Consider the following 19,034-nt stretch of genomic DNA (forward strand, 5'->3'; position numbering starts at 1 on the left):
TTTATGTTAATTTCCTTGTAATGCTTTCAAATCTCCTGTATGTTACCCCTCCTCACATATGTGAAAAACTGCTTCCATACCAGTGGAAAATCTCTATTTAATATTTATTGCATTGCTATTCACATTTGGGATATTAGACATGCTACAACAGTTCTAGTGAATAACGATATATATTGGAAGCCATTACGAAATTATCAAGGGGTACATCGGACCTGGTAAATTTCTTACTAGTTTATACAGGGCACCAATGAGGAATTTAAAAATGTTCACCATTTATAAAAAGCTTAGAATGTTGGAAAAAAAAACATCATTTGTGCAAAAAAAATGTAATAACTTGTTTAAGCACCAGAAAATTATAAACATTTTACAAAACAGTGACATATAAAAACCAACATTATATTTATATGCACTGAAAACAATTGCAACAGGTTTTGAATTTTCTTTAAATTTGTGGCCTCCCGGATGGTGTAGTGGTAATGTAGTTGCGTTGTAATCAAGGGGACCCGGGTTCGATACCCAGTGTAGGCACACAGTGGTTCAGATCCGTGCAACGTAAGTGCTGAGCACTTACACACAGTACAATGAATTGAATTGTTGTTTCAAGTCCACTTTATGCACAGATAAACTAATCGAGACTGGGCCTATAACTTAAAGTGGGATTTGAACCACTGTGCCTCCAATGATTCAATGAATTGTAACTCTTAGGCATCCTTGAAGGCCAATCCATACAAAATACATATGACTGCCACCAAATCATCACAGCTACTGCTACTGCTACAGACATTTTACATATATATTATTGCAACACTGTCACCTCCGATTGCCAATCCCCCCCAGTTGTCCATTATTCACAAGCTTGAAATCTGTGCAGGAGAATAGTTTCAAGTGTCCACATCTCTCTCTGAGAAATAAGTTCTACACCCTTCTGCCAAGAGGTTAAAAAGTGTTTGCTATGAGACGATTTACTGTATTACTCAACATGAGTTTATATTTTAATGCATTGAGAATCATAGAAATTTGTGCAATGATGTTCAATGCAAGAATTTGTTCAAAGAATTGACACATTCATACAGTAACTCTAACACCAGTATTTATTACAGTATAGTGTAATCCCTACACTGTCAACAAATTGTTGTACCGAAACATGAAGACCACTGTGCTGATACTTTGATTGATCACAGTGTTCCCTTATTAGCAGTTTTATCACAATATATATATTTAACCAATTTGCTGAGGAGCATAAACACACATTTAAATATGCATGTCTACTTTACTTGCCAGGGAAATTCCCTGATATGGCTGGGGATGGTGTTGTCTATTATTCATATTTTGCAGTGTCCAAAATCCTTAAAGAAGATTAGCTACTGCCAATAAAAACTCTATCGACAAACAAGCTTTTACAAAAACTAAATCCAAAAACTAGTGTTTCGGGATTGGGGGAGATGGTAGCAAGTTAATACATTGAGATGAAGTACTCACTTATCAATGGCTGTTATGAAGATTCGAGCAACACTACAAGTTCTCAAGATGATGGTGACAGTGGCTACCAAAATTAACCCATTCTGGACGAGCATGGGCATAACATATCGTTCACTACAAAATTCTATTGTGAATGAACAAAGGCCATAATCACACCACGTATCCTATGCATGTGGGCTGTAACCACCTCTTTGAAATTTCAACCACTAGATGAATTTTACTTTAACTTAGTTGCATTTCTGCTTGTAATCTTGAGAATAGCATTTAATAATTCAGATTCACACTGTGGAAATTTGTTACAATGATTCTCCTTCGGATTTGGATGATTTTCAATCCTAATAGAAAGCTTTTATGTTATTTTAATAAATTAATCTTATGTTACCTATTCAAAATAGGTTTTCAGTAACTTTTATGCAATGTTATATATTTTTTTTTACTTTCAAGATATTGTTACAGAACAAATTCATAAACGTGAAAAAATTACATAAAATAAAAGGGTTGCTAAATTTTTCAATGCCTTTTGAATTATTTACCACAAAAAATGTATAATCTACCGATCTGCATTAATTACGGAGATATTCTGTTTCAAACAGTGTACATTAATATGAGACACACTGTATATCTGTTGAAAGAGTGTTGTAATTTTAGGAAAAATTGTTAAATAATAACACATATTCTGTGCATTTTAAAAAAACAAAAAACAGTCAATATAACTCAATATTATAAACCACGTCTGGAAAGGGTTAATAGAATATTAATAAAAAAAAAGTTTTGTGGACACGTGAGTACTACATCTGGTAACTACTTACGGAAATGAGTTTCTGTTGCATTTTCAAAGTCTGTGCAGGTATTTTCTTTCATCGTTGAATCTATTGGACCGGGAATTCATGTATTTTTTAAGAGAAATATATCTCCGACGCACAATTGCCGTTGCTTCTACTTGCTTTTTTTGCATTCGTTTGATGATGTAACCCCCTGTCAGTGTTTCCAATCACACCATTGTTTTGCAAGAAGATAAAAAAAACCAAATATGACCCCATATTTTAATTGTTTGCCTAACCTAATTTTCTGTGAATGGTTTCTGGGGCTATGCGTGAATGGTTTGTGGGGCATTTTTTGGTTAAGACCCCAAATTTTAACTATATTTGCCTAACCTAACCTTACCGTGAATTGTTTCTGGGGCTATGCATGAATGTTTTTTGGGGCTATCCGTGAATGGTTTGTGGGGCATTTTTCAATTAAGAAGTTTGGAAACACTGCATACCCACTGATGATCCACGACGTGCCAAGCTGTGCCCGCCATATTGTGTCTTACGGAAGTGAAAAAAGGAAGAACAATAAATACTCGTAATGTGAAATATTGAAATTATTTTCGTGAGAAAAGCAAAATCCCACCTTAAAGTATGTTTGGCAATGCATAATAGGTAAGTAATCAATCAATTTGTCAATCAAGACAAAATGAACGAGTGAAAGGTTTCTTTCCCCATACCAAACAGGTAACCTACATCTCAGTATATTAATATTAAACTCATAGCACAACAGCCCTTTGATGGGAGGGCCTGCCAAGAGAGTTTTGTGGTCAGTGCATCACTGCCGTTTCGAAATCAACAGTTTACTACTATTGCCTTCCATTACCTCCCCAACTGTCTTCAAGATGCTGGGTCAACATCGAAACCTTTTGTGATCCCACCGGGTAAGGAACCTTGAATGCTCCAAATTTTATTCCTGTTGGGTGGATATCAGTTGACAATTGTTACACTTTGAGTATAAAATGCTCATCGGGAGGATTTTTCTGTTCGTTTGTATTAGTATAAACTTTATGATGAAACAAGAAAAAATCTACCGACATGCAATGCATACCATTAAGAAAAAGTTCACTAGCGCAGGTCCCGAATATACATATACAAATATAATTTTCACCACAATCATTCAGTTAGGTTTGTTTTCAATGGTGAATGAAGTTTTAACTGGATTTCCAAAGTAAAATTATTTGTATATACCATGGCCGTAGGCAGGAAACATTTTCGGGGGGGGTTCATTCATAATTGTTCCCATGGGCGTCGCCAGAAATTTGAATAATAGAAATAATAACAATAAATATACAATAATAATTAAAATGTAATAATAATAAAACTATTTTATCCCATAATAATGCTAATTATTATTATTATTATTGTTATTAACATTGTTATATCCTTGAGGGGGTTTACTCAATCCAGCAGATGAGTGAATATCCAGCACAAGGTCTCTCTTTTGTTTTCTTCCTTTACGTTTCATATAGTGTGTACTGAAATGCACAATTATTATACTTTGTAATTAAAGTTTAGATACTTTCAAGAAAAAGCTGTAAAACTTAGATGGAAATTTTAGTCATAAAGTTTTTGTTGTTTGAACTTAAAACTCAATTTTTGGAATTTTGAAGAGTGTGGAACCAGTTACATTTTTTTAAACTTTGCCTGGTGCATGGATTGTAACCCCAATCGCTAACGTAACGTGTTACGAAACTGGAGATTCTAGGTTTGAACTCCTATCAAGGAGGATTTACGACTTTTATGGATAGGGAATTTTGGGACAATCATAAGGGAATTTTCAGTCTATATTCATTGTGACGGTATAGTACCGCAGGAACAACACTGGAAAGAGGACAGCAGAAGTGAAAATGGAGAGGTTGCAGGTGGGCTGCGATTCCGAGAATAAATTCCGTTTCATTCAACTTTCAGAATTCCAATTGTATGATAATTCTAGCTCGATCGTTTCAACATTGTCTCCTTGTATTTTTGTGATGCTTCGAAAAAAAATTTAAAATTAGTTACAGATTTTGGTTTCTGAACTTCCATTAATCCAACATGTCAGAAGTTTCGGGGGGGGTTTGAACCCTAGAAACCCCCCCTCTAAATACGGCCATGGTATATACAGTATACCAGTATAGCAAAGTCAATTTTACTTACTTTTGACTCCATCCTTTCCACTTCACAAAATATTCCACTCGACCCTGCAAAAAGGAAAATACATTACTGTTACATAGGCACACACTAAATAACTGTACATGCATTTAGTGAGAAAAAAAAATCTTTCAATAGAAATATGCAAGAAATCCTTAATGTTCAAGTACATCATACAAATAGACAACATGAATTTCCAGTTGGTCAAATACAGCTGGTACATTGAAACTATCACAGTTTATTCCCAAACTTGCTAGACCAGTCCCCACCTCTTTTGTAGTTATTATTATATTTATAAGATTCCATCATAACATGGAAGTACCTAATGGAATTTAAATTAGACAAATTCTTTTCAGGACCACCACATCATGGTCTGGCACTGAACATTATGCTTCTGCATAAAAATAGTGTTACCTAACAAGCGTGAATAATAACAAAAGCATGTTAAAAACATATTTACTACCAGTGGCGTAGCATGGACATTTCGGGTAGGAACGCCAAGTCCGAAAGAAGGGTCGGCCCTTTTTTGCTTAATAATTTACTTATGGAATTAGTCGCCACAGGTATTGTTTATTTGCCTGAAGTCAGCTGGGTTTTCAATAAATCATCATCTATGCATGTTTTAGCTAGAAAATGAGATGCCTCACTATGCCACAAATGTTTTATACCTTTTTTTATACCTTTCTGCATGACACAAGTCATTAAGAAACCTACCTGAATCACATGCACCCCTGCACAACAGTAGACGTCATTGTTGTGGATGATCCACCTACTGATTGATTTGGTTTATTTTACTTTGATCCAACTACTGATTGATTTGGTTTATTTTACTTTGCTTTTCTATCACTTTTGGTTAATCGCCAATATGAATATGAGTGATGATATTGAAGAAGAAACATTCACAAAGAACACCCGTGCTCATGCCAGGATTCGAACCAGGGACCTCTGTCGTCTTGGCATATTGAGCAAAACACACTGACACGGAGGTGGGTGGATGATGCAACTATCGTACACTCAACTGACGTAACAGTGCCGATTAGTAATTCAGACCACTGTTTATTACATCTTGAGAATGTTGATAAATATTTTAAAATAAATTTGTCTAGAGACCATTCAATGTTAAGAATTTTCAAATGAATGCTAAACATTTCCATTGACACAATATTAAGCAGTTACATAACGAAAAAATAATAATAAAAAAAATTGTCTTGCGGATTAAGAGGTAGAGCAACCACAAGCTGAACTTCTACCACGAGGACTTAACCAACTTATTTGACAAAACCTGTGTTGATCTTTTAGTTTTAAATGCACATCGCTGTCCGTGCGATAAATTATACAATGCAGTGGCCATTAAGAAGTGGTATATTTGAGTTTGGTAGTTACGTCAGTCAATATTGCGTATTGTAACATCACATAGCACGAGTGGCATGAGCATGAAGAACCGGGTAGGAATTCTACCGCTGTCGTCTGCTACAGAAGGCAGGAAGGGTCACATGAACCAATCATTGTAGACCTCAGCTGCTCCGTACGCTGGCGTATGAGAGAGCATTTACGCACATGCTGTAGAGATTCAAGCTTTCCCTCCAGAAAGGCAGCACGGAATATAGAACGCTTTACGCCGAACCTGCTCGGCATCCGGCCAGGAAAGGCATCGAAAAAAAAATGCTAGAACGAGTGTTGTTAGTGGAGCGTTGCAAGGGGATCGCGTAAAATAGCTATTCTAATGCCATGAAGGTCAAACATATATGAAATTTTAAATCTGGGAACTCCGGGCGTAATATAACGCTACGCCACTGTTTACTACATAAAAAAATAAACACCATGGTAATCTAAACTAACTAGGATGAAAAATAAGTCTATTCAAAAAGCAATAACTATTCATCATGCACTGACACACACGCGTATATTCAGGGTGACTGGATTGAGACTGACATATTTCAAATTGTTGCCATAATTCACAACACAAAAATAAACATAAATTATACATTGGATGAGATTTTTTTGCTTGTATGACGTAAGGAATACTTGAATCATGGAGGAGCTGAAGTTGCAGAAGTCAAAATTATATCTACAAAGCAGAGTGTGATGGTGTGCCAGGATGAATTCTGTTGTGCAAGCGTAGTATAACTGTCAATCTTTGCCGTGTGTGTCTGGTAAGAACACTCGGCACATTATATAGTAAGGAACACAAGGAATGGTTTCTGTTCATATGAAGTGCATTGAAAGCTCGCAGAGGCAGCATTATCATTGGTGCATTTTTATTCAAGGAGATGACGATCACAGGAAATTCGTATCTGGGGCATTCTAGCATTACATGTGCGACATTCACACATAAAATGTAAGGTTCTAGGCATTAATTAAGTATTATTAAGTACTTTGTGGTGTCTGCTAATAAATGACAAAACTTGAGTGTGATGACATAGCATGAAAAGTAGTAACTAAATTGGGTAAATATGTGATATCGCCCGAACGGATTTCTTCAAATTTACAGGAGAAACTACTTACTGAAATCAGTTTCTGTAGCATTGTCGAAGTTCTTGGAGGTATTTTCTTTCACGGAAACTGAAAACTTTACCATAGAATGCTGCAGAACAAGAAATAATCACTTTTTATGTAAGGAACTTGCATTTTCTGTAAAGCGACAACATTATGCTGTTGTTTTCCATTATGTACCTGCAGATGGCGCGAGCGTCGAAAGTCACACGGTCTCGCCAGTGTTTCCAAACGTGCCTTTTTTTTACGAGAATTTTTTTTTGTTTAAACTATGCTGACCTAACTTAACCTTGCCGGAAATGGTCCGTGGGGCTATTGTGAATGGTTTGTGATGACATAATGAACACGAAAGTAGGTATTTTTCAGTTAAGAAGGTTGAAACACTGCATACCCACTCCAAATCGACAAAACACAAGCATGATGTGCGATGATCCATGACGAGTGCACACCATATTGTCTGTTACCCAAGCGGAACAAGGAAGACAAATAATGATTCGTAATATGAAAAGTTGACACTATTTTATGGAAAAAGGCATAACTTCACCCTAAAGAATCTTCCGCAATGCAGAATAGGTAAGTATCAATGCTAAAATTAACGAGTGAGAGGTGTTCGGGCGATATCGCATAATTACCCTAAATTGTGTTACATGTGTGACGCTTTCAAATGTATCAAAATTCTACTTCATTTATCTGTGAAGCATACAAGCTACATATGCTAATAATATTCATTCTTGAAACAAGCAATTTATATGCATTCATAAACATTTAAATCTTCATGCAATTAAAAACAATAATATTTCCAGATTGATTCATTTTTTTTACATGGGGTTACAACTTTTCATGGAATGCCCTATCTGCATGTGCTTCAATAATTTGCAGTGCCGCAAGTTAGTCTACTTGCTACCAAATGTTAACTTTCAGTTGGGCGATACTCCTCTGCATAGGTGTGTCAAATGAAAAATTATCTGGCTACAGTGGTTCTCTGAGCCTCAGGCGTGGCTGCCCAATTCCATGCCCCACCCCAGGCGTCACATCCCTCAACTCTCTTCTGTGGGCATGGCAAGGATAGGGTTTATGTTGGCCCCAAAATTGACTAGATGTATAATTTGTGCAACCAACAGAGCACATGTAGAACTGTATTGATTCACATCTCTCATGAAAAGCTTTACTCTACGGATTTATTTTCAATAAAACTTGGCAAGTTTACTTACAGTCATTAAAAATGTGTTAGTCTCAATCCAGATATTGTGTGTGTGTGTGTAAGTTAAGCTACAATACTACAGGTAGTCTGATGTACTAACAGTAAACTACGGACATTAAGTGAATTCTGAACACAAATTCTGTGTTATATGATTAATCTTGCATAATTAGATGTTCCTGTTCTGTATTCAATGTATTTACAACACACACACGCACATGTGCAATGCTTACATTTGATTATGTTTTCTACATTGCACGAGGTACAATTCTCCCACCTCATTTCACTATGGTTGCATTTCTTTTTTGTGAGTAATGGTGTGTATCTGTGAAGATTTATGTTCTGTATACTTTCAAAGATATGTTATTGTGTCCTAGTAAATAATTCAGTATCTATTTAGTTAGGTGTACCCTAGCATTTTTGTAGAACTCCCTTTCTTTTCCACACTGATATGCTATTTCATTACCAATTACCATGCTGGGTAACAGTTTCATACATCGGAGACACTTTTCTTCAATTTTACACAAGAAACTACTTACGGAAATGAGTTTCTCCAAGGTTTACAATGTTCGTCGAGGTATTTTCTTTCATCGTGGAATATATTTGACCGGGAAATCATGTATTTTCAAGAGAAATATCTCACCGACGCAAAATTGCCATTGCTTTCATTTGCTTGCTCTACAACAACTGGATGCTACGTATGTTCGATGACGTAAGCCCCTGTCAGTGTTTCAAACCACCCCCTTTTTTTTACTATGCTTGCCTAACGTAACCAAACCTAACCTAACCTTATCGGACATGGTTCGTGGGGCTATCTGTCTATGGTTGGTATAATTTAACAATACAGGGAATTTCTCCAATTTGTTTGAATTTTCGGTTACTTACTAATTTGGGTCTCCTAATCACGAATCTGCACTTAAAATTTGGCGCTCACGTATAAATTTGGCGCTTATTTGGGGCAGGTGAATCCGGCCACTTTCTAACATGCCCTTAACAGGGAGTCTATAGATATAGGCGGGAAGCCGGAGCGGAGGCGGGGCCGCGATAGCGGTTGGGGGCGGTAGGTCGATTACCCCAGGGGCGGAGCCCGGAACCGGCGGGAAATTCGGAAATCGAGGGTGTGGAAATAAGAACTTAATTTCGATTATTTTGCTATTTCCACGTGTGAGCGCCAAATTTTGACTGCAGATTCGTGATTAGGGGGCCAAAATTAGTGAGTATGCCGAATTTCAAACAAAATGGAGAAATTCCCTGTATTGTAAAATCGCTCCGTATGGTTCTTGGGGCTACCCGTCAGCTACCCGTGCATAAGTATAATTTCCACCGGTGACGAACACGATAGTAGGTATTTTTTGATGAAGAAGGTTGAAACACTGCATGCCCACAAGATGAGTCAAGTTGTGCCCGCCATACTGTGTGTCCCGGAAGCGAAGAAAGGAATAAAAAAGCACTGAGAATGTAAAAAATTGAGTTTGTTTTCGTGTAAAAAGCATAATGGCACCTTGAACTATGTTCCGCAATACACAATTGGTAAGTACGAACCTTGAAAAACACAAAATACGCTATTTTAATGTGTCTCCAATCTATGAAACTGGTACCCCATGTGTGCAGTAGGAAAAGGATAGCATTTGTGAGATCAGTGAAAGAGAGTGAACAATGTCAAATGCCAACGCAAGCAAACCTTAAATGGGCTGATGTTAAGCACTTCAATAAAACCCACTTACATGAATGGATAAAATAAATTGCGCACATCAATCAGATGACAAGTATACCCATAAATAATGTGCAGAATGCCTGCACCCCTGGCAAACATAATTGCATACCGTTTGAGTTGTTGTTTTTAAGTCCACTCTTTGAACAGAAACGCTAATCAGGACTGGACCTATATTTTGATAGTAAAGTGGAATTCAAACCACTATGTGCATACTGTGAGAGATGTAGATAGGATCGAAAAATCGCTCTCCTGAAGTAGAAAGTGAGCATTCAGACACTTCAATCATACATTTGTAAAACAGTATAGGATTATATGCTTGGGAAAGACTACTATTATTCAACATTTCAAAGTTGTGTCCAAGGGTTCAAACCCTTGTATTGCTCTTCAAGTAATTACACGATTCACCCACACAGGTGGACATACAAAAAATATCCTATAAATGTAAAAGAACATGTATGTAAGGGGAAACTAGATAGCTAGTACGATTTCTATTCATTAATATTATCACAATGTTGCTCCTCTGCCAACACAAATTTCCTAGTTGCATATTGAATGATACAATTTCATTGTAAGTTTCGGTACCAATTCCGCATATCTTAAGGCATACCATAACCAAAATGCATCTAACTGACATTTCCATTTGCACTCAACACAGTGGTATTAGGAATAGCAAATTGTTGGCAAGATTGCAAATGTAAACATTGCGGTAAGGAAAACTGTTACATGAAGAAATCTAGTATTTAGATGTAATTAAACAGTAATGAAATCTAAAGAACTTGCAACCTGCGAGATATGTGCCTAAAACAAAACTGTCAACACAAACGCGGCGAGTTAGTGCGGCCATGGGTCTGCACTGTATACGACTAACTGTGCATGTCAACATGAATCTATGTATTTATTCATTTTTTTTTACAAATCTAGTAAATAATAACCACTCTGGAATTCATATATAAATCCTCTTACAACTTGCAAAGAAAACAAGACAAATCTATGTGAATAGCAACTGGTTTTGGACACTTCCATGTTAGTCAACACACGTTGGCAGCAAGGACGTAAACAAATGATCATATTATTGAACACTTACCCGTCTAACCCTTTTTTTCATAATCCTCTCCGCTGCATACACTCGGTCCCCCATTGGTAATTCCATGCGCTCAAAACCGTAACCCAATAAGAGCGACAGAATTTACTTTTGTGGGAACACTGGCGATAGGAAAACACACACAGACTTCCACCACCACACTACCGATTCGATTTCAAACCAGACACCCGACGTAACAAAACAACTTCTGACGAAGCCTTTCTTTCACTGTAAACACATTCACTCACTGAACTGTCACTTTAACACTTTTGTTAACTGTTCGATAACAGAGTTATCGAAGAGTCGAACTTTATAATTTTTGCAGCAGGCAGAGCTGTAGCGAGCTCCCTCGCCTGGTTGTCTTCCTAGCTAGGTACAATCCCATAATACTTTTGCTCTGACGTCAACAACGCTCTTTCCCTCTAACCGACGAAGAACGAACATGCACGAATGTTCTCGTAGCAGACGGAAAATGCGCCGAAACAAACGTTTTCGGCAATTATATGGATGGGTCGATATAAACTGCGTATCAAATTTTATCAAATACGGATTAGTCTCTTGGACAGTAATTTTATGTAATTTTGTTTTCAGGAATTAAATTGTACAACATAATTTTCGTTGTAATGTAACGTAACGTCAACCTCCTTGGCGGGAATTGTTAGCGCAGCGCGATAACAGGCGCCAGGGGTTCCTGATTCGAATCCAGGCCTTGGCATAAGCGTTCTTTGCGTCTCTTCAATTTCATATCATCACTCATCCTCACCTTCGTGAATAGCCAAAAGTGGCAGAAAAGAGAGAAGTAAAATAAACCAAATCAAATGATACGTAGACTGTGATATGGGGAACAAGAGAAGGGATGGAAAGTTTTCACACATTCTCGATCTCGGCCGTAGTGAAGGTGATGTGATCAGCACCACGTTCCGGCCGCCATTACGGTCAAGATTCGCCCATGCAGCGATTTATTCACATTCCCCCCAAATTTTCCCAACACTAGAGCCGCCAACTTAATACAATTTGGGGGGTCAAGATCGGCATAAACAATACATTATATATGTAAATATACATAAAATGTGTCCTTCTACGTGAATTTGGAGGGGAGGGACATAAAGTGCCTTGCCTACCAAAGTCGGCGCCTATGCCACACCTTTAAACATTTCCACATAGCAGAGGAACCCACAGGGGGGATAATGGTGCGAACTACGCTATCAAAATTTGAAGGGTAGGTTTTCCTCTTAAAATATTACATAATTCAACATGCATATATATATATATATATATATATATATATATATATATATATATATATATATATATATATATATATATATATGTAAATAAAGTTTACACCTTGGCACCATCCTGCAATATGTGCAATGAAGCGGGGAGGAGGGGATCAGAATATTACCATAGTAATTAATTTACTTTAGCTCGTTCCAAGTCACTTTTACTACTTGGCCAGGCTCATAGCCAGAATTATATTTCGCGGGAGGGGGTGGGGCTCATCATTTATCAGCAGCCGCCATCTAAAGATGAAAAAGTTATGGGGGTAGATGTTTGTGAATTGAATGTTTAAAACCTTTTAAAAAATATAAGCTCTTCGTACTCAGAATTTCATGTCGGGGGGGGGGGGGGTTTGAAAGTGGCAGGCAGGTTTATAAATCAACGAAACATTTTGTAGGATTTCGAGGGAGCTTCAGCCTCCCGAGTCCAACCCCTCGCTACGTGCCTGTACTAGGTGTCCAAATTTAATCTGTTAGATGAAGAAAAAGAAGAATTTAAGGAGAGAGATCAAGAAAAGTGTTCATTAAAGCTTTAAAAAGTGACTTTCAGCAATAGTTTATTTATTTTATTTCGCTTCTTGTCCCACCTTTGGCTAATTTTCGAAGATGGGGATGACTGAGTGATGAAATTGATGAATGGACACTCGCAACCATCCATGCCCAGGCCTGGATTCGAGCCCGGGACCCCTGGTGTCGTTGCGCGATGTGCAAAGTCGAAAATCCTCCTTGATACGAGTTCAAACCTAGGATCTCCAGTTTCGTAGCTCGTTATGTTCGCGATTGAGGTTAAAATACATGCACCAGGCAAAGTTTAATATATATATATATATATATATATATATATATATATATATAACTGCTTCCACACTTTTCAAAGTTCCAAAAATTAACTTTTAAGGTCAAACAACAAAAACTTTATGACTAAAATTTCCATCTAACGTTTAAAGCTTTTTCTTGAAGGTATCTAAAATTTAATTACAAAGTATAATAATTGTTCATTTCAGTACACACTGTATGCAACGTAAAGGAAGAAAACAATCTGCTGGATTGAGTAAGCCCCCTCAAGGATATAACAATATTAATAATAATAATAATAATACTCCCTCTGTCCCATAATTATAGTCCGGTATGCCAAAATGGTGACTTTTTATTGATGTTCTTTTGGATACTTGATCGGAAAATTTGTGCTGATCCTTGAGTAATAACGTTGTATCACTCATTCCCGTGTTTAATTTTCTTCTTCTGTATACACCAATGTCAGAGTTTGCCTATCGGACAATTATTATGCGACAACAAAGAAAAGTGTACCGGACAATAATTATGGGACAGAGGGAGTAATTAGCATTATTATGGGATAAAATAGTTTTATTATTATGACATTTTAATTGTTATTGAATATTTATTGTTATTATTTCTATTTTTCAAATTTCTGGCGACGCCCATGGGAACAATTATGAATGACCCTCCCCGAAAATGTTTCCTGCCTACGGCAATGGTTAATAACAATAGTTCTACATTAGCATGCAATGTTAGTTGGACAATATCCATTGTCTGGTGCTTTTAATTACCGCATTTCACCGCCTAATTGCAACAGCCGGGTTTTTCATGCCAAAAATTGGTTTATAACCTTTCGTCTTGTAATAGTCACACCGGCCCGTCAGATAACGAAAGCCATGATATGGCCACAGAATCTTCGGACACAGAAGGTTAATTTTTTTGAGTGTGTACTTCGCAACACTGAAGTAACATTTCTCACGAGCAATATTTCGACAATATAATGTGCATATCAGTAACAACTAATGTGTTAAATTTTTCTTTCAAACCGGTGAAAATGTTTGAAGAAATAATATGCGTTGACTTGGACTACACAGTTTTAGTGTATTCACGAGTATTCTTTGCATTCTAACATTTCACCAAAGACAGATTTTTTAGTACCGGTAATACCGGCACATTTCTTAAATAAAGCTTCACATAATAAACACAATTGAACTATATATAGTTCAATCTATCACACTAAGGAAGGTCGTAGGATTTTTTCTTGGGGGGAGCAAAGTCATAGAAACTTTCATTTATTATTGGTAATATTACTGCTATTATTATTATTACTTTCATTTTTGTTGTTGCCGTTATTTATTATTATTATTATTATTATGTTGCTACTACTTCTTATGTATTTTTTAAAATTACACACATTTGTAATTTCCATATTCTGTAGCCTATATCTATATACAATTTGCTTAACTGTATGCTTAACATTAAAGCCCCTATCACACGGAACTGGATTTCTAGTAGGAATGCCCTAGTTGGCGCTGAACTAACTTTCTAGGCAGCAATCATGGCCGCCTGGCTGACTGCTTGACTGGTTTGGAAGAATAGGACATGTTCTAATTGCTACTAACTTTCTTCGACTAGATTCTGTGGAACAGCCAATCAGAGCAAAGTTTGGCCATGTGAAGATAATCTGTGAGTTTGCAAAGTAGCGTTTTTTGTCTGTGGTTTCCGAGTGCATACAGCACTAAAGGCATGTCGAGTACCGTCTATAGTGACTGAGCGCACGGTGTTTACAATTGAAAAAGCTAAAATATTCTTCCATACGTGAATAGTAAACGTTGTAAAGTATGTATTTTATCAGCGCAATTCTTCTCTACCTAAAACAATTTAATACGAAGCGATATTCCTCTCGGTTGAATAGTTAGGCCTCCCCGATGGCGCAGTGGTAGCGTCCTCGCCTTGTAATCAAGGGGTCCCGGGTTCGATACCCGGTGGAGATACATAGTGGTTTGGATCCCACTTTAAACTGTAGGTCCAGACCCGATTAGCCTTACTGTGCATAAAGTGGACTTAAAACACCAAATCAATGAACAATCGGTTGAATAGTTATCGTATTTTAAAATTGTGAAGTGATACGTTGTTTACATCTCGCGCGGCCGCCATTATGGGAACGAAAGACTATCGACAAGTACGGCGTAACAAGTACCGTGTGAGGCGAAAACTAGCAAATGGGTAGCCAGTCCAGCGTCAACTAGAACATTCCTACTGGATATCCAGTTCCGTGTGATTCAGGCTTAATTCATGTAAGACAAAAAGCTGTTTTTTATAGTTAGTGTAGTTAGTTAGACTGTAAGCTTAAATACAACCCTACGGCAGATAATAATAATAATACTACTAATAATAATAATATATAATAATAATAATGATAGTTGCTGTAACTTAGGGACTGTAAGTCACAGAAAACAACATTTTTTGTCATAAAATATCGCCACAATTTCATCATTCGAATTACATCAACTCTTTCCTGAATTCTCGGGGGGTGGGGGTGGGGGCACACACTGGCACTTCTTTGCAAAAAAAAAAAGTATAAAATCTGCGGCGATCATGCAGTTAAATACGTATTGATTCCGTAGTCAAACATGAGCACACCACAGGTGAGTAATGCCGTTAAAGAAAGAGGAGAAAAAATTCAAATTTTAATGGTGAATGATCAGAACATTGATTGATTGATTGAAAGAAAGAAAAAGAGACGAGGGAAGTAACGGTAGAGTCACACGAAAAGGCAAAAACAAAGAGAAGGGAATCATAAGTGAGAGACAGAAATAATTAAGTCCACTTTATGCAAAGTAAGCCTAATCTGGACTGGGCCTACAGTTTAAAGTAGGATCCGAACCACTATGTGCCTCCACCGGGAATCGAACCCAGGACCCCTTGATTACAAGACGGCAACGCAAGAATGATCAGAACACAAGAAGCAAGCGGAGAGGAAGTGGGTGTGGCTGTTGCGTACGTGCCAAACATCACTTCCTCACTTGTTGCACCATTTGTCGTAACCCTCGTCAAAAAGGAGATAAAATCGGATTTCGATTCCTTCTCGTATCATATTTCCTTGCAAAGTGCGAAGCCAAAACATTTCCAGAAGCTGCGCTAGGGGAGGGGGTGGGGGGCCGAATAGCAGATGAAGTACACAAACACAAACATTAGTAAAATCTTCTGCAGTCTTACTGAAATTCCTATCTTACAATGTTGGTGTTTGTTCAGCTGATACAAGAGCTTAAAAGACCTGCACCATATCAGTGACATCTAAAGGTGCATAGGAAATAATGCCCCACCCCCCACGTATCTTGAAACTTTCGTCCGCTTAAAAATTATTAATCTTTTACAAGTGGGTCTATAACATCTGAATCAGAATCATCAACGTAACGCGCTACGAATTCTGAGGTTTGGTCCCATGGGAGGCGGCCTACCCTGGATAAGGCACGGATGCCTCATTGTGCCTATACCATCGCCTCTTTCATTAGTTCATCATTCATCATCAACGTCACGTATAACACAAGAGGTATAAAAGCGAGATAAATAACCGAAATAGAAACACACGCCCACACGCACACACACACACAAATTGTATTTTCTGGCGGTACGCCGTACTACACATTTGATAATAAAAACTTAATTACGTTTTATTCTCAAGATAGAAACGTGCGTGTGCGTGCAACTACACGAACACTTAATCATTTATGAACAAACCACAATATTTTCAGCAATACTTACATGGGCGCCTTAAGAAAATGTTCCAAGGGGGGTGACAAAATTGACATCACATTTACATGTCATCACACGAAAGAAGTCTTTCGAGGGAGACACAGGAGCGCCGACTTGTCAAAATTATTGGGAGGGGGGTTCTGATCACTGAAATAAATTAATGAATGACTCTCTCTCTCTCCCCTTTTTGAAGTTTTGGCCTCAGTGTTCGGAATCTCATAAAAACCCATGAATTCCTCAAAAACATCAAATATTTTTATTCACAGTTCGAATGCAGAATACTAATTGTCCACGGATGGATATGTCACAAGTTACGTCAAACATAATAGCAAAATATTCCAGACTTTTAATATCTGCTACAATGGAGCGCAAAACAGATCTCCCCAATATATGAATGATCTCGTTCTGAATGTCATGTGAGACGTCCCATCCACTCTCCTAGTTCATGCACATCGTCTCTTGAAACTCTTTTTAGTAAACATTTTAACAATACTAATAATTACAGTAATAAGTCATGTGTTTTGCTGTCTCTGGTCATAGCCCCCCCCCAAAGTTTATGGTTTAGCGGTCTCAGCCCCCCAAAGTTGATGGTCTAGAACATTTCAAATGTGTATTTAAAGTTAAGTTCATGTGGCACAATTCAAAGTAAACTTTACAAAGAGAAGCAAAATAATACATTAGATCCTCTTAACAGGTTGACTGCCATGAGTATCAAAACAGATACTCACTTGCTTTGCCAATTTTGCCACGAGTATCAAAGGTGATACTCACACGTTGATCTTTATTTGCCACTGACAATCATTTCTGATACTCAGTTTTAACGTTTTATTCACGTTAAACAGTTCTACGAATTTCAAGCTTTTCAACGATTGTTGTAGCGTTGCAGTATTACAATTCTACACTAAGATATATATAAATTGATATTACATTACTTTCTCATTAGTTTAACATTAAGGAGCAGAATTTTCAACACAAAAATACACTTGTATCAATGGCTTGGCACCACTTTTGTGTTCTCTTTACTGTGGAAAGCACAGATTGACTTCGTTGGTAGTTTCTTGGGGGTTCCTTTCTGTGTAGGATTGCTGTAAATGAAGTGCTGAAAAATGGAAGACAAAGAAGCAGAAATACTTAGGCAAATGTTAGATGAAGAAAGTGACATTCAAGGATTTTCCAGTGACACACAAAGTGACGATGTAATAGAATGTGGTGATGATTCCGATTTTGACCCAACATATGTAGCTACAAGTTGAAGCGAAGACAGTAGTGATAATAGCGCCAATAGTCCTTGCATTACAGGAGCAGTGTTGCAACCTCCAGTAAACATTTATAACTCTGATACTGAATCAGTCACTGCGATATTTTGACTTGGCATCCAAAAGACCAGGTTAGAAACTGCACGGTTTCTTTACAATCCCTACAATGAATCTGTTGGGGTTTATTTTTGGACAATGATCTGATTGATTTGCTAGTTGTTGAAACTAACAAATATGCAAGGCAAAAAATTTCAAGTTCTAACAATTTGCCAAGACATTCTCGCTTGACTAAATGGATCGACACAGATCAAGAAGAAATGAGAAACGTTTTAGGTTTAGTTATGTGGATGGAACTTGTGCAGATGCCTAGTATCGATTCATATTGGAAAAGAGTCATTTCTGTTTGATAACAATGTACCAAAAATAATGTCAAGAAATAGATTTGAGGCTTTTTTACAAATGTTTCATTGTGCAGATAATGCAACAGCACAGCCTAGGAGCAGATTGCACAAAATTGAAGGGCTCATACAAACACTGGTACAAAAGTTTACTCAATGTGTTATACCTGAAGAATTTATGTGCATTGATGAGTCTATTGTGCCTTTCTTAGGTCGTATTGTGTTCCGCCAGTATATCAAAAACAAGAGGCACAGGTATGGTATCAAAATTTTCAAATTATGTTGTGCAGATTCTTATACTATTGCATCCAAAATTTATGCGGGAAAAGAGCCAAACCTGGAATGGCTCTATCATGTAAAGTTGTACTTGAGCTAGCCGAACCATATCTACATTTAGGTAGAACTCTGTATGCAGACAATTGGTACACTTCAATTGCACTGGCACATGAACTTTTACAAAAAAAAAATACTCATTTGGTGGGAACTATGTGTTCCAATCAGAAGTATGTGCCAAGAGCAGTGACAACTAAAAAATTACAAAAAGGTGAGGTTATTGCTCTGAGAAGTTCAACGAAGGTAACTGTTCTCAAATGGAAAGACAGAAGAGACGTCCCGATGATTACTACAAAGCACGGGGATGAAGTACACGAAGTGCAACAA

The 19,034-nt window shown here is 37.3% G+C and overlaps 1 protein-coding gene across 1 annotated transcript in view; it reads right to left on the reverse strand.

Annotated features, from left to right (window-relative positions):
- Pc (chromodomain protein polycomb) overlaps positions 1 to 11,275 on the reverse strand; it is a 28,853-nt gene extending 17,578 nt beyond the window's left edge. Inside the window, exons 1-2 of the mRNA XM_083135955.1 lie at positions 10,911 to 11,275; positions 4,428 to 4,471 (exon numbers count right to left, since the gene is read on the reverse strand). Of these exons, the coding sequence (XP_082992081.1) occupies positions 4,428 to 4,471; positions 10,911 to 10,976 (110 nt within the window). The 5' untranslated portion in view covers positions 10,977 to 11,275. The remainder of the gene's footprint in view (positions 1 to 4,427; positions 4,472 to 10,910) is intronic.
- Between the last annotated feature and the right edge of the window lie 7,759 nt (positions 11,276 to 19,034).

This window comes from Lepisma saccharinum, chromosome 14 (assembly GCF_977018435.1).
Source record: "Lepisma saccharinum chromosome 14, izLepSacc3.1, whole genome shotgun sequence".
NCBI classification, from domain to species: Eukaryota; Metazoa; Arthropoda; class Insecta; order Zygentoma; family Lepismatidae; genus Lepisma; species Lepisma saccharinum.